This window comes from Filicampus tigris, chromosome 22 (assembly GCF_054856515.1).
Source record: "Filicampus tigris isolate MCC_2025a chromosome 22, RoL_Ftig_1.0, whole genome shotgun sequence".
Lineage (NCBI taxonomy): Eukaryota > Metazoa > Chordata > Actinopteri > Syngnathiformes > Syngnathidae > Filicampus > Filicampus tigris.
The window spans coordinates 6,222,541-6,245,500 of NC_141238.1; the positions used below are offsets into that span (position 1 = coordinate 6,222,541).

Here is a 22,960-nt window from a genome sequence, read left to right on the forward strand (position 1 = left end):
ATGGTTGTCTGGCCTTTTTTTTCCTTTTCGAATGTGCTATATTAATGTTTTGACGTTGACAATAAAGGAAAAACCTCGTGAGAATCGGTTGAGATATCAACAAGTTAAGGGAATGGTGCCCCTACTAAGGTGGCCGCACGTAGGGCAACGTCGCCCAGCTGGGAAACGTGACGTCACAATCAGTGGCCGGAAATCGCAGACATCGCCGTCCTGTGTTAATTCGATGGCTGGGCTCCTGAAAAAGGTACAAGTAGAGGTCAATGTTTGTGGATTTGATGTTAACCAAAAGTTAAATTTAACATGTTTTCAATCGTTTGTTTAACCATCCCTATGTGATAGTGTTTTGTCTTAAACGTCATTAGTTCGGTTAAAGTGACCGCTTTAGCTAGCGTGGTGTGAAACTCAATTCATTAGCCATTCAACTAGAGTATTTATACGACAATTTTCACGTATTAATATTAACATTCACGTCACACGCACCGTAAACGTGACTGTTACCCCGTGAAATCAAATAAAACTAGTTTCGCAACTCATCACAAGCCAAACACGTCTCGCAGCAAGAGCGTGGTTAAAATTATAAGAAAAACAATGTTTATTGTGGCTTGAATACAGTGTCGCCTTTCACATTATTTTTAGTTTGTGTCATTCTAGCTAGAGTTTAGGAGGTTAAAACCCGTTAGTCGGAAATTATCCAATATAATGGTTAATAACCGATTTATTGGCTGATACATGAAAAAAAAAGTCCATTGATGTGCACAGGATATACTACATGAACACGTGTCCTTTGTCTTGTATTGTTTTTTGTATTGTTTACGATTGTCACGACCAACCCTTCTAATATCAACCAAAGGAAACGCACCAGCTTCTAATAACGCTGTGTATTAAAGAACTTATTTTAAAAGCTCTCCCGTTGCTCTCTTGTAGACAACCAGCCTGGTTGGCCTGGCAGTGTCCCAAAATCCACATGAGGTAAGCACACAGCCACATGATAAATTAAACCCTGTTTGATATTTGTATTTGGTTGACTTTCTGAAACATTTAAGTGGGGAAACTATATTCATATTCATGTAGCAGAAAATGAACAGTGGGAATCAATCAAAGTCATCACTCAACCACGAGTGGGCCCCCCAAATGATCTCTTCTTTGTCTCCCCCCCCCCCCCCCCCCCCCCTTTGATTCCTCTAAATGAAACGCAGCGGCTGAGGATTCTCTACTCCAAAATCCTGGCATCTGTGCAGAGCATGCCACAGGACGCTGCCTACAGGAAGTATACCGAACAGTTGGTCAATGAGAGGTTTAGCCATGTCAAAACGGTGAGTACCATCTCAATAGTTAAAAAAAAAAAAAAAAAAAAGTTGGTCAGTGTTGACTCTTTGAAACCAAACACTGCGCAAAGTGAAACTTTATTCAATATCACCCCCAATAAAAATGTGATCAATACAACTACAGGTGAATCATTTGTTCACAGGAGCCTGATGTTGAGAAGTTGGAGAAGAAGATAAATTGTGGACAGATTGAAGAGCTCATTTTCCAGGTAATTTCAACGGTGCTGGGATTGCATTTTGACTGTTGAGTCAAAAACATGTATCATTATTGATTGTTGAATGAATAGGATGGATACAGAGTCTTCTTTGGATTCATTTTAATTGAAATCTAACAATAAATCCAAGCAGGGCACGGTAGTACAATGAATGTGTTGTTTTCACGTCTACAGGCAGAGTGTGAGCTGTCTCTGTCAAGAAAGATGGCCGAGTGGAAACCGTGGGAGCCGCTGATCGAGGAGCCTCCTCCCAACCAGTGGAAATGGCCCATCTGAAAACACTTGCCATTATGAATAAAATGAAACGCTTAAGTTACTCCTTTTGCGAGGCGTTGGTATTAATATTGAAAAAGTTCGTATCTGTGTACCAGGCCTTATAGAGGTTACATAATTTCATTCGCTTAATTTTGTCGCCAGAGTTTAATTTTTCATCCGTTTCAACAAGAAAAGCAGGAGTTGCACTACAGTTGCGGAACTCTCCTCAGCATTCAGTTATCATCCTTTCACTTCCGACGAAGTGGCTCTCTGCAACAGCTGGAGCATTATGGGATAGATTGGCGCAAACTCCTTCCCCTGCCGAGCCCTTACAGACTGGACGTACGCCTCCAATGTGCCCCTATTGAAAAAAAAAAAAAGATCAGTTGAAATCTGGCAATTTGATTCGGTGCAAAACTTTCTTTTTTTTTTTTTAATACTAACGCTCAATTTTACCGGAGAATAAGGTCACGGTAAAACAAAATCTCATAATGGAAGGAAAAAAAAATGCTAAGTAGGCATTAGGAAAATAAATTTGTAATAAAGTAAATACAAAGAAAAATCATAAGCAGTATAAAGTGTCAAATTATGAGAATAAAGCTGTGAAAAAAGGTAACCTGATGAGCGTCAGACGGTCTCTCTCAGAGGGATGGTCATCCATCCACTGGGAATAACGAGTGACCGACCACTCAGCTCTCTGTGGGCGAAAAAACTTCAATTATAAACCGAAGCGTGAATTTTACACGCCGGGACACTCAATGCTTTAACTTCAAACTCTTCAAGGCTTTTTTGTTGTTGTTGTTGTTGTTGTTGTTGTATTTCTCCGTAATAAACATGTGTCATGTGTACAGGCCTGGTTAGGTGACTTGAGCTCAGACGGAGCCCTGGCGAAAAGGAAGTGAAGCACAGTGCTGTAAGGAATCAAGTCCCCCACAGCTGGACTCTTGGCCACGAGGTTACTTGTCTGAAACAGCAGCGGCCTGAAAGATAGCGTCGACAGTAATGTACAGTACGCAATGTTCATTTGAAATCTTGCCATGCTTTGCCGCCTCACAAGTTATCCATATTGGCCACATGGGGGCGCCAAACATCCGCCGGGCGACATATTGCAGTGGGTCCGTCCACTTAAAACATGCCTTTTGTTTGGGTTAGACCGCAGTTCAACTCAAAGCTTGACCTACCTAAAGGATCGAAGCACTCTGTAAGGTTTCCCCAAATCGGACACTCGCCTGCATAGCGGGGCCACCGCCATCTCCATCTTGGAAAAAAGACGAGGGCAAATATTCAAAATAACGCGGGAGAACGGTCAACTCAAAACGTCCTTTTAAGCCCTAACTTGTGCAAAGTCGGCGGCCAGACGCAGTTTCCCGCCTTCGCCCAGCGGGCGAAGCAAGCTGGCATGCCGTACGAACAGCTCGATGGCCCTCTGGGCGATGGACTCGGTGCTTTCGTAGATGAAGTCCGTGCACTCGAAGTGTCTGAAGTAGTCGGTCATGACTCTGGAGATGAAGCCCTGCAACTCCTTCATGTAGAGGGAGCAGACGACGTCGGGCTTGTCGGGACCGGGCGTCTTGCTGCAACACAAAAAAAAATCATGTTTGTAAATACTGTGTAATGTATATAAATTAGGGCCGTCAAAAGTAAAGCATTAACTATATGGAGATTAATTTCAATTTCATAACGTGCTAAAGAAAATTGACGGCTCATTGGAGAAATCCAAAATAATTTGCACAGCCAAATTCAAATACCATATTAGCTGTCCGTCTTTGGCGTATCGTTCAACTGTTGTATTTTACAGGCAAAGAATCGTATTCGAGGATCCAAGAAAGCTATTAGAACCGTCTCTAGAATCGAAATCTACTTTTATTTCTTGAATTCCAAGATTTTACTCAAGCAAATAACGGTTACAAGCTTCGTAAAAAAAAATGTCGTTGAAAAATACGATTAATCGTGATTAATTTTGCGATGAATTAGTTAAAACATTAATACTAATATAAATGCTTTGTTGAAAAGAACTAACTGACCCTGAGAAGTCCTCCTGGTGTATTGTGATGATAATGGCCTCGATAGAATCACTGACTGACTGCAGGAGAGGCTGCATTGCGCTGCTCATCAGGGCCTGAACGTCCTACAACAACAAAAAAAAAAAAAAGAAACCAATGTGACTTGGCGCACAAAGTGATAACATGAAGTTATAATTCAATTTTGAGCCTAACTAAAGTCCGACTACTATCTTTAAGTTGTTAACCTCCAAAGAAGAAGAGAGGGCCTCTGCGGGAGCTGTCAGGCTTGAGCCCAAACCAGAAATGATCTGAAAAAATGAAGAAGAAAAAAAAAAAAAATCACTTTCGGGAGAATATAATCCATAGTGCAGGAATTTCACAATCATCATTTTACCTTGACAACTGCCTGCTGCAGACGGTAGAGTGAGTTGACCACAGCGGTGTTCCTTCTCTGGCCTTCAGTTAACGGACCAATCACCTGACTGGCATCACCCTGAGTACACAGCTGTAGAACGAAAAGAAAATTAGCGAGAAAAACTGCTCCAACCTTGTGCCGCATACACAGTCAAAAAGTAGTTGCGCCTTCTATACACCGTATATAAGGCACACCGGATTATATGCTGCGGTCTGAATGAACGGAATTTTCGGAAATGTCCTTAAATAGGGCACACCGGCGCGTTATAGTCCGGAAAATACGGTGAACATACCAGCTGTTCAGACTTGACACAGAAGAGTTGCACGGTCTTGGCGGCATTCTTGGCAACAGCAAGAGAGAGGTCCGAATCCATAGATGCTACATTCAGCTCACTGCAATCAACAAAACCGAGACCTTGAACCTCTTTTTCATTTATCAAGTCAGCGATATTCAAAATGTAGGAATCGTGCGCGGCGGCCATTATTTGAGGACTGAGGCGGGATTCAGGCAATTAGAAGTTGCACGGAAAGTACTCGCCTGCTGATGGTCTTGATGATGCTCTCGCACTCGTCAGTGGAGGGCGGATTGCGCCCGCCCATTGGGAACACGAGGTTGATGGGGTCAAACAGGCGAGAGAGGGACTTGGAGAGGTAAGCTGCTTCATACGGTCGAAGAGAATCCTTCAGAGCCCTCTCCGGACTGCGCGCACACACACAAATACTGTCTTTTGCAGACGGGAAGTCTTTCATATCAGATCTACACGATAACTGTGAACGCATCTAGGCTTAAAACCTCTTGCCCAGCGCCAATCGGAAACACATTTTCCGATTGTTGCAAAGTCTCGACCAGGGTTACTCCAGTTAACGAAAACTAGCGAAATGGCTAAAACTAAAATTGAAAACAAACAAAAAAAAATTAACGTTAAAAAGAAGGAAAAAAAAAAACAACACAGAATGCTTTTTTTTTTTTTTTACGATATTTGACAAATCGATGCGAATTCGCAACAGTCGGCTACAATGTTTGTTTTTTTTCCGGCTGTTTTCTTGACTGCTTTCAACCCTCCCACTCTAGTTAGTATCTGTAAGCATTACACAAACAACATGTTTAGTTCCAAAGGTCATTTCTGTTGATTAATTTTCCTGTAGAACTAAAAAAATGAATGCAGCGTCTTCCTATACGCAGCGAGCAGGCGCACTTGGAACCAGGGCGCCACCTGCGGACAGTGACAGGAGCTGTCCGTGATCGCGGGTGACTGGTGACGAGGAATGCAATCCAAAACCAGGTGAAAATAAGTTTCGGGATTGTTTGGGTCCGAACCCGCAATTGAAACAGTCTGCAATACAATATTTGAAGTTACTTCTCGAATCGAAATGCTTACTTGTAGTCCTGTTTGCTTTGAGAGAACAGGTCGTGGCTGTCCGTTTCGGGCTCCAGAGTGGTATCCATCCCGCCGCTGTTTATTAGCGAGATGTGCAGGCTGGCACTGTACTGCTGGAGGCGACGCCACAGCTCATTGTAGAGTCGCAATAGTTTGGGATACTCTCCTTCAAACGCTTGCTTCAGGAAAGACGAGGCTGCGGTATGAAAAATTGAAATGTGGGGATTTTCTCTTTCACTACACTTGTCGCAAAAATTAACATTGTTTTTTTTTTTTTCCTGATAATTTGTCGCAAGTGTATTACAGCACCCGAAAAAAAAAAAATCTTACCTTGAGTTGCCTTGTGAAATTCTTCTCTTAATTTGTTAGTTACATCGGTCCAAAAGATGTAAAGTATATCAGGCTCACCATCCTGTCATTCGATATAACAAAATTAATATTCTCCGCCGTCGGTCAATTTGACTAAATAAAAAATCAACTGTAATGACAAATCCACAACAATCATAACCCAGATGATGACTCACTTTAATAATCTCATCGATGAAACATTTATGAGTGACAGGGTCTCTTTTCTTCATCAGGACCTTCTGAAGATGCTGCACCTAAAAAAAAAAAAAATCGGGTGGGGGGGGGGGGGGGGGGGAAGATGCATAATTGCGGAAAATATTCTTCATTTATTCATATTAATAACAACAGTCCCATACTTGTTTGCAAGCAGCACAAATCTGGTCCATCAGTTTTTCCAGATTTGTCCAAAGAGCAGCACGGAAAGCTGCTGTGCTGCCCGGAGTTGGGAGAACCGCTCTCCCGGGGGCACCTGGGGGAAGAAAATCCGTCGGGTACACCGCATGTGCCAATGTACAATTTGGTTTCTTTCGAAGCGAAACTGCTTTTTCTGAGCTGACCTCTAGGGTTGGATGGCTGCGTCAGGCCCTTAATGTCCAGGGCGCCGATGATGCTGTCCTGTATGCTAGTCTGGTAGGCCCCCACAACAGAGCTGATTGTCTCCCTCAGACTACCAAGGTTATAGAAGACCTGCAAGGCTGTGCCAACCTGTGTAGGATTCTGACGGACACGGAGAGAGAGAGAGAGAGAGAGAAAAAAAAAAATCAATATTCGCTGGCGAAAACTTTGAAATGTCCCGTCAATCACAAGGTATGTAAAACAACACGCATTCACACCCACTAAACCGGGAAAATGTTGCGCATGGAGAAAACCTCTCCAAAACACAAGATGACAAATTTTCATCAAGATTGTGTATTTTTGTGTGGTTTCTGACCTGAATCTCTGTCCCCTGCTCCAATAATCGCTTGGCCTGGTTCTCGACCTCCAGCCTTGCTCTACTGATCAGAACCAGGTCATTCTCAATCACCTCAATGCCGCTCAAATCGACTCCTTGTGACAGATAATCTAGTGTTTTTGTGGGGGGGGGGGGGAGAAAGAGAAACAATGATAATGTTTTATGAGCATGAAAATGTCATATTTGAATTGAGTGAAACGGTAATGCTCTAAACTGGTTCAATTCCTGTTTTAAAGATGGGCATGCTTTGTTGGAATTGCTAACTGTTGGTGTTACCCAGGGGTCAACCCAAGAGCCCTTCTTGTTCATTCTATACATGCTTCCATTCCGCAGCTATAAAGTGTCCTACCGCAACTCTGCAGATGACAGTCAGATGCTAAAGGTCTCTGATGGCAGGTGACGGCACGGTGTGGAGGCAAAACAATTTACTGTATGTTCTGACCTAGTTCGTTGAGACTGTGAGCAGCCTTCGTTATCTCCCGACTGCCACCCTGAAGCTGAACCTGGAGCCTCTTGCTGAGGTGCAGGATCCGAATAATTCTCCGCAGAAGGTCGCAGGCCACCTGGACAGTGAAGGGACAGCAGAAGCAAGTGTTGGTGATAAGGTACTACTTTCAATATCACTCCTGCCATCACCAATACCAAAATGGATGCAGAAATATAGAAAGAAATATGGAGGCCTTACCTGTAATCTGCTCAGCTGAGTGATCCTGGCCACGATCTTGTTGTATGGGTCAACTATTTTGATTCTTATTCTGGAAAATACATGCACGGGGAGGGAAGTAATATTGCAACCTGTACTAGCCGATACCAGTATCGATCCAATACGATATAAGCGGGAATGACGCTTTTATTTATTTATTAGTATAAAATGTGCTAATATCGGAACTTTTGAATGTAGACCGATAAGGCCGTATATGGAAAAAGTGAAAGAGCATTTTAAATCCAACAAATAAAATTCTGCATGCTATGAAGACACAGACACGGGCCACCATGCTTAACTAACCTGTCAACAGCTGCCTGAAGAGCACCGATCCTCGTCTGCATCATCTGGAGGACCCCTGAACGCATAGATGCACATTGTATCCTTTCAGTAAAACTGATATTTGAAAAATACTGACAATGGTGATTGTTTTGTTGCCTCAAATTTCACTCTGTTTAATATTTTGGGACCTACACATTACTAATTTCCATGTACGTTGTATTTTTTTTATTTTTTTTTATTTAAAAGATATTCCATTGCCTCATTTCATGCTTACCCCTTGGGCATGTTAGTCTTAAAAAGGATGATTCTTATTTTTATGTTTCCATGTTATAATGCAAATATATAGAAGCGCGTACCTTCAAGAGACTCTATCCCAGTTGCCTGAGCCAGTAAGTCCTCATGTCTGGCTACCACCTGGAAGTAAAAAAAAAAACCCAACTATTACATACTGTTGTATATTATGAAAGAGTAGTCTATAAGATTGCGCTGTCATCTTCGCACGGATTAAGTAAATCTGCACTGTATCAATACACTGTTTTAAAATAGAGGTTTTCCTCCTTTATCTAACCTTTGATTTAGACCGCAAACGTCACTTAGTCTTTGTACTTAAAAACTAGCCACATTTATGTCACTTGAGTGTTGTGGTGCAGTGTAGGCGTTCCTGCCTGGCTGTGCAGCTCTTTATCAAGTTGACTGATTCCTTGGGCTAGCTTCGCCAGCTGTTCAGCAATGACAGCATGGTGGATGGCTTGAGCAGTATAAATCTTCACATCGAAATCCCCAGCTAGGAAATCTGCATAGAACTCTACAAATACAGAAAACATGTTAAATACGGTAATAAACGGGCTGTCACCTTTTGTAGCGCTTTTCCACCTTCAAAGCGGGTTGAAATCAGAACGTTAGCACATTAACCGCCTGATGACGCAGCATCGGGAGCAACTCGGGGTTCATTATCTTGATCAAAAACACTTTGACATGGTCACAATGGCCGGGGATCGAACCTCCAACCTCTAGGTTGGGAGACGAGCACTCTACCGCTGAGCTATGCCGACCCCAGTAATGATAGATTTTGCACAGAGTTTGCCCGATCTTGTAATCTTTGTAAATATTTGAATGACAGATGCTCAATGAGTGAATTTACCGTCTTTTAATGATGAATTTAGGGATGCATCTCTGCCGTGAAACAAGTTATCCATGTTGACTTCCGCAAACGACACAAAGAATTCTTCTTCTACGGATGATTTTCTACTTCGTGGCAGCCATAGACAAAAAATGTAAAAGATTAGGCCTTGCGTGTTTAGCCCGTTGCTGCAATACGTCGGCGCGTCTGCCATATTGGATGTGGCATAGCCGCTATTAAACTCACGCACGCAACTGGATTGAATTTCCATTTGGTTTAACAACCTCTATGCCTTGAAATGTTGAAGAAGTGGTCAGGAATTATGGCAAGGTATATTTGTTACAACTGATCGCTAGCAACCGGTAGCTAACTAATTGAGCCACAAACCTCCTTGCACACTCGCTCCAAGTAACTAAAGTTCTTAATTCGTCAGCATTACTGTTAGCGGTGTTTATCTTTTTCGTTTTCCCCATGGGCATCCTCTAACACCCCAAGTACAAGATTTATAACATAAGTTTATAAATCGGACTCTTAACCTCACTGCACGTAACTTGTATCAGTATTGCGCATAACATGTTTGCAGTGTTAATGAGCATAATAACAAGCTAGACATTTACTTTTAAAGTACTTTATAACATAATATGGTTATGATATGGATTTTATAAAGATCACATAAGAATTTAAATACTAAAAACAGACAGAGCAAGAAGGGTCTGAAAATAATAAAAACAGAGTATGTCATGGTATATTGAGCGGAACAAGTCTCCTGGGATTACATCAGTTTGTTAAATCAGCCCAAGCCAATACATTTGCAATCTGTGACTGTTCTTCAACTTTTTTTTTTTTTTAATGATATTATAGTGCTTTGTTACATATTCCACTCTTAAAATGCTTCCAAAATTGTGGCTCAACCAGTCTTGAGTCCAATAAATACTTTCTCTCCTTGCGTTCCATCACCAAAACTGTGTGCAGCTAACCGGGTCAACAGGATCGATCACAACTGCTGCCATAGCAACGTCCGGCGGGCGGACTACGGCGCTGCTGTCATCCTCCTCTCCAGCCGATCCAGCTTCTCCAGATTTTCTTTCAGAAGTTTGGAACCAGGATTGAGACTCAACGCTCTCTGGTAGTACATCCGGGCCGCTGCATAGTCTCCCTGTTACAGACCCGCAAAGGTTGGAGCAAATTGATGAATGCTTATTATGATTGTTCTAAAGGATCGTATCAAGCTTATTTTGATTACAGCATTTTTATACCTTGATATGTTGAATCCCCCCCATGTTCATCCAGGCTTGCGACTGATCAGGTTTGAGTTCCACGGCCAATTTATAGCTCTAGTGAGGGAAGTTGAGATTGCAGTAAACCGCGGGGCAGCACAGCGATACGCCTTCTGACGGCGAGACGAAAAGACAAGAGCGGTACCTCGAAAGCTCGATCCAATTGGTTCATCTCTCGGAGCTGGTTTCCTTTGGAGAAATACAACTCTGCTCTCACTGCGAGATCATCGGGATTCTGCTGCAGAGCACCGTTCAGTGCTTCCAGAGCCTGACGCAAACGCATCATGTCAAAATAGACAATCGGGTCGATGTATTTTCCGGCCTAGCAGTGAGGCTCGTTCTCGAAAAGGAGAGGCTTATACTCAGGCGTGGTTTCCATGGTAACTGTTTGAATGGAAGCCATCTTCGACTGAGAGCTGAATAATTTAACTTTTTTTTTTTATACAGTACGCACCTCTGTATGGTTGCCATGCTTGCTGTAGATGGAAGACAGGAGGCGGTAACATTCAATGCATCCGTTTCCTCGGGAAATTATGTCCCGGGTCATTTTCTCGGCATCTTTCGTATGACCGGCCATGGTTAGCACCTGAGCCTGCGCGGGAAAAACGGACAAGCGTTATTTCAATACGCCGTATATAGTAGGGCTGTCAAAATGAAAGCATAAACTATGGGGATTCATTTAAAATTTCATAACGCCCAAAAAAAAAAAAAAAAAAAATTAACTCTTGTTTTTTTCACTTCCCTCCGCTTACTGCGCGGCCAAACTTCAGAGGAGAGTCACTGTCGCAAAAGACGGACTTGTACGTAGTTTTACGTTTCAAAAAGTTGCCCGACGGCTCGTTGGAGGAATCCAAAATAATTTGCACCACTTTGCCCAGCCAAATTCAAATACCATATTGTTGTTGTGCATGCTAACCAGTGCCAGCCAAACGTCAGTGTTGTCTGGCTGTAGGCTAACAGCCTCTTTGTAAACATGCAGGGCTTCCTCGTAGCGGCCGGTGTTGTAGTACAGCGCCCCGAGCGGCGCAAGGATCTCCACCTTCCTCGTCACGTGAAGCGCTCTGCGGGTAAAGGTAAAGGATCATCGATTGTTTTTGTCGACATTTTGGAGAGATTACTTTTCCTCTTCCAGATAACTTTGCATAATCCAACTGACCCCTAAAAAAACCCAAAACAAACAAAAAAAAAACAAAACTACAAATCAACACAGCTACCTTTTATACCACGACTCCGCCTCTTTGTTCAAATTGGAAGAGCGGAGAAGGCGGCCCAGGTTCACCATGGCAACATAGTGAGCTGGTTTGAGTTGAATTGCCTGCTGATAGTGAAAAGCTGCCAGCTCCTCCTTTCCTGTGGAAGAGGAAGGATAAGTAGGAGACTAGCGTTTTTTTTTTTTTTGTTTTGGGAGGGGGGGGGGGGGGGCTACAGATAATAATTACCGTACCGGTATCCATCAGAAACACTCCATAGTTATTATGCAGGTCGGAGCTGTCAGGACAATTCTCTATACCTTTTAAATACATTTCATGGGCTTCAGCATAGCGTTTCTGCAAAAAAAAAAAAAAAGAAGAAGACGGAGACAATTGAATCAGTTTTTGAATATGAAGACTCCAAAATGAGCCGTACAGTTCAATAATTGAAACCCCAAAACATATAGTACGTCGGCGTGGTTGAATGAGGCTCAGACAACAATGTTTTGTTTTTAAAAACGTTTTTTTTTTGTTTTTTGTAAGCGCAATGAAATTTACCTGGTCAGCATAGAGTGATGCTAGGCTGGAATAAGCATCGGCGAAATGTGGACCGTAGTTAATGGAGTCCCGCAGCAGTACCTCTGCCTCTTTCTCTTTGCCCTGTGACCTAGATAAGAACATTAAGAACAGTATGTTCAAACATAGATGTCGTTTCAGTTCGTTTTTTTTTTTTTTTTTTTTTTTTTTTAACAGCATTTATTGTATTTGATTACCGGAAATATTTTTCAATTTCAGTTAATGATGACACCCCTTTTGTACTGTATAAATTGTTGTTGAAATTTTTACATTGTCTTAGGGGTCGATTTTATTTGACATTTGTGTGACGGTTGGTGATGTGGGCGAATGCTTTTAGTGCACGACTGACTTGAGGAGGTTTCCCAGGTTGAAGAGCGCTCGATTATGTTGAGGATTGATGTCCAACGCTCTCCTGTAGTAGCGCTCGGCCTCCTCTGGGTTGTGCGTCAGAGTGCCGAGGTTGTTCATAGCACTGGCATGGCGGGGGTACAACCTGAAAATGTTTTTTATAAATAAAATGTTGTTGTTTTTTTTTTTTTTTATTTGAATTGTTGGTATCTTGAAACTGAGACCTGAGGGCAATGGCGTAGTGGTAAATGGCTTCTTGGTGCCGAGTGCTGTCCTTTAGGAAGTTGGCGTAGTTGTAGTGGACTTTGGCATTGTGAGGCAGAGTCCAGATCCCAGAACTGAAACAAAACCAAGGAGGAATAATTATCTCAAGCCCCCCATATTAAATACAAAATAAATCCGTTTTACCGAGTGTAATACAGGCAGTCACCTGAAGAGGGCCTCCCTGGAAAGCCAGACTTTGTTCTGCTGAACAGTCTTCCAGGAGAACAGCAGTAGCAGAAATAGCATTGAGGCACGAAGGACTGTGGCGCCGAAACGGCCCACCAGCGAAAAGAGACGACTGAGGCCGTGAACCACCAGGATACAGTAACCCATGCTGCGAGAGGAGAGTGTTGTTAGTTTTAGAATTCAATCAAAAATAGCCCGGAGATCCTCACCTTGGCATGTAAAGAACCCTTTCGGCCACCACGAATCCCACCCTGAAGAAAAGGTTACTCGCGGGAATGAAAGGAAACACCAGAAACAATAGTCCCATCAATACCTCCTTACGCTTTTGTCTCTGGAATTAAAAAGGCAGAAAGGTAAGCAGAGCTGCAGTGCTGGTTCGGATTAGTGGGAGCGAGAATAGAACCCTCACAATTACCCAAATGCAAAGTGTTATTTGTGTCAGCTACATGCACGGATCTGCCCGCGAAATTACAAAGGCAAAAATACGCTTGAAGTTCATCTTCAATAAGGGTTCGTTTTTCTTTTCAGGCTGCGGGCTACTTGAGAACAAGTATGCGCCACGTTGGAAGACATTCACCCCGAAAAGAAAAAGTACAGGTGTGTGTTTACCTGCAGTGAATGGATACAATGCAGAGAGAGGGCAAGCATCAGCGCGGCGAGTAGCACGGTGGCCATATTGCGAATGTCACCCAGCGACTCAACAAGAGGGATGCTACCCACTTGCCAGTCGTAGCACAGCACGACGGGGGCCAGCAGCAGCCAGGTGTTGAAGTACAGCAGGTAAGAGTAGGTCAAAATTCTGAGGAGAGGTCGCAATGGAGGGAGAGATATAAAGATTGAGGAGAGAATGAAAATGTTACCATTTTTTTTTTCACGCGCTATAATCATGTGTTATTCAATGTTTTTTTTTTGTTTTCGTTTTTTTTAACATAATACCTCAAACAAACTAAATACTAGAGATAGACCGATATGTTTTTTTCAGGGCCGATACCGATACCGATTATTAGTAGTCAAGGCGACCGATAACCGATATTTGAAGCTGATATAAATTTTTCGTAAAAAATAAAATACTGGCATCAAAATCTAAAAAAATAAAAAATTTGTTGAAGCGTCTTCAAACATATGTTTATTGAACAATTTTTCAGATTTGCATTTTTTTTTTAATATATTATTACTATACATTTTTGACAATACACATCTTGGTTACCAAATTCTAAGAAAAAGTTCCGGGAGCACCCAAGGTCTCAGCATGTCTTAAAAAGTAAAAAAATAAATTCAAAAAAGGAGCTCCATATAGTTTTCGACAAAAAATGAAGTTCTCCAAAATTTCAAAATGACAGAAAATTAAACTTTCGCATATCTTTGTTTTGATTCCAACACAGTTTTAAAAAGGCCAATGCAGATATTCGCCAAAACGCAGAATATCGGCGCCGATAATCGGCCCGGCCGATAATCGGTTCATCCCTACTAAATACTCAAAACAAATGGAAGATATACTGATTGTTTTCCTGACCTGGTAAGCAAGTAAGGTGCAAAGGATGCAGGATTGTCCTGTTCAGAGAAAAGAGGCATAGAACCTCCCATTAGCCACAGTCGGATCGATACAATGGCCAATACCTGAAAAGGGGAAAAAAATATGAATGAATGCATTCTAAAGCGTCATTTAATAGGATAATAGAGATTAAAAGTACTCACGTAGCTAGAGACAACACAGGCTCGTTTGATGAAGGGTTTCCAGGTCCGGAAAAGTTGTCTTAAGTCAGATCCAGACAGGTGACTGAGAAGCGTTTGACTTTTTCTGCTGCTGTTTGGTGTTAAAATAGGCAACGCGGATAACATTTGAATATGTGTTATGTTTTGTTTGTCACTTAGAGTAACCTGTGCTTACCCGAAGAGGGGCTTGCCGCAGAGCACGAGGGCATCGTAAAACAGGCAAACCCCGAACACGGTGATGCCCGTCTCCTTCACCAACATGGCGCAGGCGCCCAGCAGCAAACTGACGAGCAGAGACCCCGCGGACACCGTTGAGGGCGTCGAGTCCTCGGAGGTGCTTTCGCCGACGCTCCTGAGAAGATGGGAAATGGGAGGACAACACAAAATGTTCATAATGTTGGTATTTTTTACTTTACTTTATTTGTACTTGATTAATAGAAATGAATGCCTGAAAACAAGTAAACAAAGGCCAAAAACCAAAACACATAAAGAAATTATAACGTAAAAAAAGACCCCGAATAACACAATTTTTCTTTATATTTGTATATTTATATATTTTCTTTCTTTTTTTTTTTTTGAATTAAATGGTATGAACAAATAAGTCATGTTAGCAACTAAGTAGCCATGGCTAACGTCAGCTTGTTTACAGTGCATGTCTCATTCATCCGTATCAATAGAGGGGCGTGGCTTTGGTCAGAGACTCAAAGGGGGGGGCGGGGTTAGTGAAATGAAGCCACATTTAAATTCTGCTAGCTGTTCTAATCACGCTTTCGGAAACTTTAACTCACACTCTGCTCCGACACCTCGACGTGAGTCGTGAAGAAGACTAGCATCTCTTCAAAAACGAGTTACCAACAAATACTTGTCTAACGTTCTTTTATATAACATTATACTGACCGTATTGCAACTATATATTTTTTGTGAAGGTCCAGGGTAGTGTGAATTCAGTTTACCTTATATAAGAAAGGAATGCTAGCAAGAATAGCAGACAAGCTAACAGATCAGCCCTTCCAACTATTCCAGATACCTGCAAGAAAAGACACAAGATATTTAAAAATAACCGCTAACTTTTAGGCATTAGATGTGTTGAATAGTCCTGCTTCGCAGTCCTTGTACAGTGCTAAAAGAAAATATGTACAGTCGCAAAAGTAGGTTAAAAAACATACCCGTTAACACTAGTCTTTAATAAGTATGATAATACAATACAAGTATTAAACCAAATCTAGCATCATTACTTTAAAGTTGAAGTCAACGTAAACATTTGTTTTTTCAAGAATATGTCTATGTTCTATATTGTGTGTGTGGAATAAATGTTAATCCTCTCGTTTTTAGCCATCTGCGGGGGCGGCCATTTTGTCTGCCGTCACTGAAAATGACATCACAACTGCTCACAACAACCAATCACGGCTCAGATTCAGAAAACAGGTCATCCGCCATTGGTCGCTGTGAGCAGTTGTGATGTCATTTTCAGTCGACAGCAGACAAAATGGCCGCCTCCAGAGATGGCGAAAAAACGAGTGCATTTTGCTGCTTAATTTATATTCCACAAACGCAAAATTAACCAGAATGCCGTGTTTCAACAAGTGGGCCTGCTGGGAACATATTCTTGAAAAAAATAGGTTTGGGTTGACTTCCCGCTTTTTAAGCAGATGAATAATGAATTTGTTTGCAAAATGATAACAAGTAACGAGTATTTGTATTAACAGGTAAGTACACATTTGTATCAGGAACTCACAGCCTCGGTGTGGACAGGGTGCACCGCAAACAGGACGGACGTGACGAAGGCCAGGTGCGATTTTTCAAACACGCACCGTTCACAGGTGTGCATCAGCACGCAGGTTACAGCGCAGTGCAGACACACATTGACCATGTGGAAGTACAGAGGTGTCATGCCGCCTAGAAGAATATTCAACCTGACAGAGACAAAGAGGGAGAATTAGACAACAAAATGTCAGTTTGGGGCTCATGCATAGAGTTTATGGTACCAAGTACTGTACATGCATCCGCAGCCACTTGATGCTGAAATGATAATAACGCAAAGTGGTTGTGACGTGGGAAGCGGATTTCGGCATCGGTGCTGCATGACGTCATACCGAGCGTGGATTTATGACTTGGTTAAACTGCGGATATGTGGACTAAAGCAACGTGTCAGTGCTATTCATATGGTATTAAATTTAACATTAGCCCTGTGAGAGTGCGAAGAACTTACTTAAAGGTGAGAATGCAAAACGGTCTGTATGATTTGTGGCTCGAATTGTCCGACATCCTCTTGCCCCAAAAATCGTTCGTGAAGATGTTACGCAGACTAGAGCTCGGTCGAACGTCTGGGTTGTTGATAATCGCCCAAACATCGTCGTGCACCAACTCCCCGTGGATGGAGTTGCTGTAACACAACACGCACAGTGTGACCAAAGCTGCGCAGCGACTCGCAGTCCACACCGTCGGCTCCCGAACGGGCTTCGGTGGATGTTGCGCGAGGTTTCGCTCTCTTCCCGGGGATGTCATGTCAGCCCTGGTTTCTCCAAAGGCGCATTCGGGCTGCAGATGAACGTGTGGACACTAAAAGATTCGTCCATTCCGTTAGGCAGGGAGTGTCTGTGAGAGAGGTGAATTTAAAAGGACAATTCGTTGTGCTGTGATACCTTCAAGTACAATCGGGGGAGGGGGAAAGTGTTACACTTTTGAACACGATGCTGAAAGGCGTTGGACTAGAAAGGTGTTGGTTATAAATGTGTGTAATAAATTAATTTGATAACTCAGGAATGGCGATGAGATAACTAGTCCCTTGTGCCATTGAAGCGAGAAAGATATAGTAAGTGCTGAAATATACGAGTTTGAACTGTGTTCGGGAAGGGCACATCAACACTAAAAACCCGCCTTCATGCGCATGCGCATGTGGTTGTTACCGAATACCAGTCGGTGAGCAGATGTAAACACGGCTTGTGTGGCACGAAATATAAGCACATTGTGTAATTGTAGTTGACTCCCCTTCCTTTTCAAATGAAAAACACAATTGTCTGGGCAATATTTAGAGATATTAAATTCCAAAAGTTTGCCTATTTCCCCTAAGGGTTTTTACGCCTCTGTACAGTGGCGGAACTATGTGGTGGTACTCCCCTCCTGTAGGGGAAAATTTTGATAGCTTTGACTTTCCTGCCATTTTCACATGGAATCAGTATTCTTAGATCCCTTGATACTCTGCCACAATTCATTGATAATAAGTGTTTAAAGAACAAATTCAAAATTGATCTAAACGTAAACTACAAAAATGTGTATATACTGTAGTCAAGAACAATTGATTCTTTCAGTCAATGTAAATCAAAATCATTACTTTCCACTGTTCTCCCATTTATAAGTCACTGAAAGCCAGATCAGTTTTAATGTAAAGTATTCCTTTTGTATATTGTTGTGTTAACTGTGCTGTGATATGATCGATTTTGTATTTTAATTACAAACTTGAGTCCCGCTTTACCTGCATCATCAGAACTGCTGATTGGCTGAGAGGGTCTCACATGTCAATCAAAATTTGAGACAGTTGATTGGTCGACAACAAGAGGCCCCTTCGTGATCCTTTTAAAGCAGGAGGGGTTTCGTCGAAACTATTCCCAAACTATTGCCGACTGGAGTTTAAATTCCTTTCAGAATATATTAAAATACTACGAATTTAATGGCGGAATACAGAGGTGGTAAGTGTTTACGGGAAACTTCACAAAAACCGTGTAGAAACCACTAATGAAAAAAGAGCCGTTAGCATGCAGGCTAACGCAATGTAACTGCAGCTCGTCGTGTTAATTAACACGGAATGCACATTGAGTCGTCTTCATCGGCGTATTCGACATTTCGGTGACTAGCGTTGTTGTTACTTAAAGTAATCATCACTGAAACTATTTTCTACCTTTATGCTGTACTTTACTAGTCGTTAATTAGCACATGTAATAAGAGTGGCTATAACCAACCGCCCCCAAAAAAGAGCACATCTGGATTCGATTTAGATTTGCTTTTTTTTTTTTTTTTGGTCGACAGCTAGATAGATCGATAGCATGTTATTATTAATAATTTACCTGTCATGAAAGTTAATTTGTCAATCCCCCCCCCCCCAAAAAAAAAAATATGTATATATATATATATATAAGAGTCATGCTGAGTGGTGGCCATTTTAATAAACTAAATTGATACTCTCTATAGGGCACGTGTTATTTAAAAAAATGCGCTCAGGACTGGTTTCACGTCAAATAATAGTTCGATCACAGTGGTCCCCAACATTTTTCACCAACAGTGATGGCGAGCAGATGTCAACTCCTTCTCTTCCGCCCTCAAGCACCTACTTCATAAACGTCATCGTGTAGAAAACTGATTCTGCGTGCAATATTTCTGCGAAAGGGCATCCTGTGCGCTGCCCTAATACAAAAGTCCCGTTTTCCAGGCTGTGACCAAGAGTCATCCTCGGACGAGGTCATGCCTGTCAAGGGCGCGGAAGAATTCAGGAAGTCACTGTCCATTCACGTGGCCTTGGTGGCACTCATGGACAAGACGGGATATGATATTCTGCAGGAGAATGGACAGAGGAAGTATGGTGGACCGCCACCAAGTGAGTGCAAAACGACAGACGTTCTGCGCTCTTGGCATATTTAATTAAACTTGACGAGAACTGACTCTCTCTTTACCTGCAGACTGGGAGGGTCCGGCGCCGCGCATCGACTGCGAGGTGTTTGTGGGAAACATTCCCAGGGACATGTACGAGGACACGCTCGTCCCTCTGTTCGAGACAGCCGGGGCCATCTACGAGCTGAGGCTGATGATGGAATTCAACGGGGATAACCGTGGCTATGCCTTCGTCATGTACACCAAAAGGTTGAATCTTGAAATCGTGTCGGCAGCCCTCCTGCCCGTGTGGGGGGAGGGGATGATAACGATGATTGCGTTCCAGGGAGGACGCCTTAATAGCGATCCAGACGCTGAACGAATTCCAGGTTCGCCCGGGGAAGTTTATCGGCGTGTGCGCCACTCTGAATAATTGCCGCCTCTTCCTTTGCTGCATTCCCAAAGACAAGAGTAGAGAGGAGATCATGGAGGAGGTCAAGAAGGTACACGCAAATGTCATCAAATTCATGTTTTCATTCATGAACGTCACATCGACCTTCCTTAGGTGACAGAAGGCCTTCGGGACGTCACCTTGCAATCAAGCGCCTCAGACGCGGGCAAAAATCGAGGCTTCGCCTTTTTGGAGTATGAGACGCACAAGGCGGCGGCATTGGCGCGCAAGGAGTTAATTTCGGGTACGTTTTCTACTTGGCTGACGCGACGCTCAACCCGATGACCTCATCGAACGTGTGCGGTTTCCTGCGTATCTTTTTGTCAAAACAGTGAGGAAGCTGTGGGGCCACACCCACTGGGTGAACTGGGCCAAGCCGGAGAAACACGGGAAGGGAGCAAACGCGCAGCTCGTCAGAGTGGCCCACGTACGTGAAGTCTCGATGCGTTGAATGATTAATATTAGGGCTGTCAAATTTCAAGCATTGACTATGGAGATTAATTAACTCAGTTAACTCAGTTTTATTTATTTCCTCTTGCAGCCAAACTTAGAGGAGAGTCACTGTCGCGGACTTTTTACGTAGTTTTTACGTTTAAAAAAGTTGCTCGATCGCACATTGGAGGAATCCCAAATAATTTGCGCACTTTGCAAGGCCAAATTCAAATACCATATTAGTCGTACGTCTTTGGTGTGTTGTTCAACTGTTGTGTTTTATGCAATACAATACAGTACAGTGCAACTTTATTTTTACAGCGCATTTCATACCAGTTACAGCCGTAACAAAGCACTTAACATTACAACAACACAACAGCAGTGATATAACAGGTGAAAGCAATAAATTAAAACACAAAATACTATTATACAATCGACACAGGAAAACAGCAGAAAACCTTCAGTCTCACGTCGGATCAAACGCTGGGAAAGGATCGGATTCAAGGATCAAAGAAAGCTATAAGATCAGTCTTTGAATCATAATATACTTAAAATTGTTTTTCCATATTAATTACAAGATTTTACTGAAGTAAATATCAGTTCCAAGCTTTGTAAAAAATTGGAGTTGAAAAACAAGATTAATCACGATTAATTCTGGAAGATTTTGTGATTAATTAGCTTTAAAAATGTTAATCGTTTGACAGCACTAATTAATATGAATGATTTGATTGAGGATGGAGCATTTTGTAAGTTTATATTTGGTGCCCTTCCCTTCTTTTATGTAAACCCCCTCGGGAAAATCATTTTTTGATTGAAAAAATGCAAAGCATAAAATATATCGATTATAATTCATGGAATCATTAAAAATGTTCGGTCAGCGACTATTCTCCTGCTTTTTTACTGATGTTTAAAATTTTTGATGTGGTATCGTCTCAGTGGTCCGTCAAAATCCCCACAGCGCGAGCATTCTTTTATGATGAAACTCTGGCGTCCTTTTCAGGTGCGTAACCTTTCCCCGGGCACCTCGGAGGAAACCCTGCAGCGCGAGTGCGAGCGCTTCAAAGCGGGCGCGGTGGTGCGAGTGAAGAAGTTCTCCGACCACGCCTTCCTTCACTTCGGCTGCCACAAGGACGCCGCCGCCGTCGCCGGCGCGATGAACGGCGCCCGCATCGACGGCAGCGTCGTGAACGTGAGCCTAGCGAGGCCCGCCGGGGACCCGGCGGGGAGGAGATTTGACTGTAAAGGCCACCGGGGGAGCAAGGCGGGAGGCGGAGCCAAGGAGATGGTCGCCCCGCACCGCGGCGGCACGAGCGAGCGCTCCGCTATGCGACCCTTGACCCCGCCCCCTCATTTCCAGTGGGGACCCCAGTGTGCTGTAGGACCAGGTAAGTGATCAGCGATTTAACTCGCCGTCCGATCCAAGTTAGCGTCATTCCGTTTGCGTTCAGGAAAAGGCGACAAGCGTGCGTTCCCGCTCTTTCTCGGCACGCCGCTGTACCGCACCAGCCTGCTGCTGCTCCGACCTGATCAGTTCGGATCAGCTGTCAGCCTGCTGGACTTGTATTGCTGCGTGCGCAACTTGCCGCCTCCACATTACCAGCTTTTCTCCATGGTGGCTCAGGACGGGACCCTGCTGCTGGTCTACAAGGTGATGATGATGATGATGATGATGATGACGATGGCACCTGCTCGCTGCGCTTTGAATGGGGTCGGATGGACTTGACCTTGACTCTTGATGTACACGTCACACTAAAACATCACAGAGGAATCCTCCGTTAAATTCAAACGGTGGCTCCGCCCACCAAGCTTCACAATCGCGCCGCGCACGAGTCAGCGTCGACTCGAGCTGAGATGCAAATTGGCCGTTAAAAAAAAAAAAAAAAGAGAGAATGTGACCCCATACTCTATGAAATTCACCTTAATTGAACCGGATATTGTTTACAAACTCATCCGTTGATTCAGACAGAAACTGAGCTGTTTCACTCCAGTCCTGTAGGTGGCAGTAATGGCCTTCACATAGTAGACTGCAGTTCATGATCAATTAAATCAAATTCACGTGACGTGTTTGTGTGTGTGTGTGTATACAGGTGGTGATGCCGCTGACACGAAGAGCCTTCATACCGGACATGTTATGTTTTCATCTGGATGATGCTAAAGAGCTAGCTGCACAAAACACACTGTGGAATCTTGGTAACACTCACTCACTCGCCGGCCACGTTTACATTTATTTAATGCCCGATTGGAATAAAACTACATAGCTATTATTCAGCAACAGCTGGACGCATGGGTTTATTGTACATTCTGCTTTGTAGTAGCAGAGCATTTAATTCACCTGCCTGTCACTAAACGTTGCCAGTAACAAAAAAAAAATAAATAAATAAATAAAAACAGCTCCTCCAATCAGCACAAAGAGTAAAGCAAAAATGCATTCCTCCTCACCAACAGATGCACCATTCATGAGTGATTCGTCCGGTTGCCCATCGCCTATGCAGTCTGATGCGACCAGTCCCGACCTGCTACGTTAGAACGTTCACCTTCTGTGTTGAGACAGTTTCTCTGCCTGTACGCACACAAAAGCCTGCGCACTTCCGAGGGACAATGTGACTTCAGGCGCGTTCAAAGGAGGTCCAGTGTTAAACTTTCAACAGGAAACATGTTCCACAGTCTTGCTCTCATTGTTGTGTTTCAGTGTTTTAAGTGAAATATGGATTAAAAGTTATTTTAAAAAGTAATAATAAAAAAAAATTGTATTTGTTAAAAAGTCTCTGTATAAGTCAATTTTAGCCAGCAGGGGGCGACATGCCATCAGTAGTGTACTGTTTCAGAATTTAGAACTTACTATTTCACCCAAGATGAATAAAGTATTAAAACCACATTAAGTTATAAACTTGGCGAAGATAATGAACCGGAAATGTGTTGACTAAGGGAGACTACATGGAGATTTTG

The 22,960-nt window shown here is 42.9% G+C and overlaps 4 protein-coding genes across 9 annotated transcripts; 2 read left to right on the forward strand and 2 right to left on the reverse strand.

The window, feature by feature from the left end:
• The first annotated feature begins 31 nt into the window (after positions 1-31).
• On the forward strand, positions 32-1,857 carry ndufa5 (NADH:ubiquinone oxidoreductase subunit A5). The gene is made up of 5 exons (XM_086023185.1): positions 32-244; positions 925-969; positions 1,197-1,313; positions 1,469-1,534; positions 1,715-1,857. Exons 1-5 carry the CDS (start codon positions 32-34, stop codon positions 1,814-1,816), a joined length of 543 nt encoding a protein of 180 aa, XP_085879311.1. The 3' UTR covers positions 1,817-1,857.
• On the reverse strand, positions 1,626-9,094 carry cog5 (component of oligomeric golgi complex 5). Its single transcript, XM_086023168.1, has 22 exons — positions 9,018-9,094; positions 8,542-8,681; positions 8,233-8,290; positions 7,898-7,952; positions 7,577-7,646; positions 7,334-7,454; positions 6,871-7,001; positions 6,497-6,656; positions 6,296-6,408; positions 6,116-6,193; positions 5,922-6,003; positions 5,592-5,787; positions 4,751-4,912; positions 4,506-4,605; positions 4,193-4,303; positions 4,044-4,106; positions 3,820-3,923; positions 3,132-3,369; positions 2,977-3,053; positions 2,649-2,775; positions 2,413-2,492; positions 1,626-2,156 (listed from the first exon to the last, which is right to left on the reverse strand). The coding sequence occupies exons 1-22, from the start codon at positions 9,070-9,072 to the stop codon at positions 2,036-2,038; spliced, it is 2,442 nt and encodes an 813-aa protein (XP_085879294.1). The 5' UTR covers positions 9,073-9,094; the 3' UTR covers positions 1,626-2,035.
• On the forward strand, positions 2,006-22,818 carry LOC147126685 (putative RNA-binding protein 46). Of its 5 annotated transcripts, XM_086023175.1 has the most exons (19): positions 2,006-5,495; positions 6,606-6,746; positions 7,225-7,273; positions 7,338-7,496; positions 7,908-7,973; positions 9,969-10,171; positions 11,253-11,346; positions 13,366-13,617; positions 14,710-14,946; positions 16,257-16,339; positions 18,974-19,138; positions 19,221-19,401; positions 19,478-19,634; positions 19,697-19,826; positions 19,915-20,009; positions 21,015-21,399; positions 21,463-21,662; positions 22,102-22,204; positions 22,460-22,818. In XM_086023175.1, the coding sequence occupies exons 11-19, from the start codon at positions 19,006-19,008 to the stop codon at positions 22,537-22,539; spliced, it is 1,464 nt and encodes a 487-aa protein (XP_085879301.1). In that variant the 5' UTR covers positions 2,006-5,495; positions 6,606-6,746; positions 7,225-7,273; positions 7,338-7,496; positions 7,908-7,973; positions 9,969-10,171; positions 11,253-11,346; positions 13,366-13,617; positions 14,710-14,946; positions 16,257-16,339; positions 18,974-19,005; the 3' UTR covers positions 22,540-22,818. The 5 variants fall into 5 exon arrangements, with proteins under 5 accessions (XP_085879301.1, XP_085879300.1, XP_085879303.1 ...); XM_086023174.1 differs by lacking the exon at positions 16,257-16,339 and having other exon boundaries at positions 22,460-22,815; XM_086023177.1 differs by lacking the exons at positions 2,006-5,495; positions 6,606-6,746; positions 7,225-7,273; ... (5 more) ...; positions 14,710-14,946; positions 16,257-16,339 and adding an exon at positions 16,744-16,765.
• On the reverse strand, positions 9,609-17,186 carry tmtc1 (transmembrane O-mannosyltransferase targeting cadherins 1). 2 transcript variants are annotated; one of them, XM_086023163.1, is made up of 19 exons: positions 16,760-17,186; positions 16,286-16,463; positions 15,504-15,577; positions 14,726-14,902; positions 14,533-14,638; positions 14,351-14,454; positions 13,447-13,636; positions 13,047-13,168; positions 12,818-12,985; positions 12,612-12,725; positions 12,389-12,532; positions 12,022-12,130; positions 11,718-11,820; positions 11,488-11,623; positions 11,190-11,334; positions 10,728-10,865; positions 10,419-10,541; positions 10,253-10,330; positions 9,609-10,152 (listed from the first exon to the last, which is right to left on the reverse strand). In XM_086023163.1, the coding sequence occupies exons 1-19, from the start codon at positions 17,053-17,055 to the stop codon at positions 10,027-10,029; spliced, it is 2,631 nt and encodes an 876-aa protein (XP_085879289.1). In that variant the 5' UTR covers positions 17,056-17,186; the 3' UTR covers positions 9,609-10,026. The 2 variants fall into 2 exon arrangements, with proteins under 2 accessions (XP_085879289.1, XP_085879287.1); XM_086023161.1 differs by having other exon boundaries at positions 14,533-14,641.
• Positions 22,819-22,960: the final 142 nt, after the last annotated feature.

Bases quoted from the DNA above. Each gene is read 5' to 3' on its own strand.
- ndufa5 (XM_086023185.1), top strand. From the start codon at position 32: ATGTGCTATATTAATGTTTTGACGTTGACAATAAAGGAAAAACCTCGT. The intron at 245-924 runs GTACAAGTAGAG...GCTCTCTTGTAG, and splicing joins TGGCTGGGCTCCTGAAAAAG to ACAACCAGCCTGGTTGGCCT. The intron at 970-1,196 runs GTAAGCACACAG...AATGAAACGCAG, and splicing joins TGTCCCAAAATCCACATGAG to CGGCTGAGGATTCTCTACTC.
- cog5 (XM_086023168.1), bottom strand. From the start codon at position 9,072: ATGGATAACTTGTTTCACGGCAGAGATGCATCCCTAAATTCATCATTA. The intron at 6,409-6,496 runs GTCAGCTCAGAA...TTCTTCCCCCAG, and splicing joins GCAGCCATCCAACCCTAGAG to GTGCCCCCGGGAGAGCGGTT. The intron at 2,776-2,976 runs GTAGGTCAAGCT...GCTATCTTTCAG, and splicing joins AGAGTGCTTCGATCCTTTAG to GCCGCTGCTGTTTCAGACAA.
- tmtc1 (XM_086023161.1), bottom strand. From the start codon at position 17,055: ATGACATCCCCGGGAAGAGAGCGAAACCTCGCGCAACATCCACCGAAG. The intron at 11,335-11,487 runs GTAGCTGTGTTG...CTTTACCCGCAG, and splicing joins GCGGAGTCGTGGTATAAAAG to AGCGCTTCACGTGACGAGGA. The intron at 10,331-10,418 runs GTACCGCTCTTG...TTCCCTCACTAG, and splicing joins AATTGGATCGAGCTTTCGAG to AGCTATAAATTGGCCGTGGA.
- LOC147126685 (XM_086023173.1), top strand. The intron at 19,139-19,220 runs GTGAGTGCAAAA...CTTTACCTGCAG, and splicing joins GTATGGTGGACCGCCACCAA to ACTGGGAGGGTCCGGCGCCG. The intron at 19,635-19,696 runs GTACACGCAAAT...GACCTTCCTTAG, and splicing joins TCATGGAGGAGGTCAAGAAG to GTGACAGAAGGCCTTCGGGA.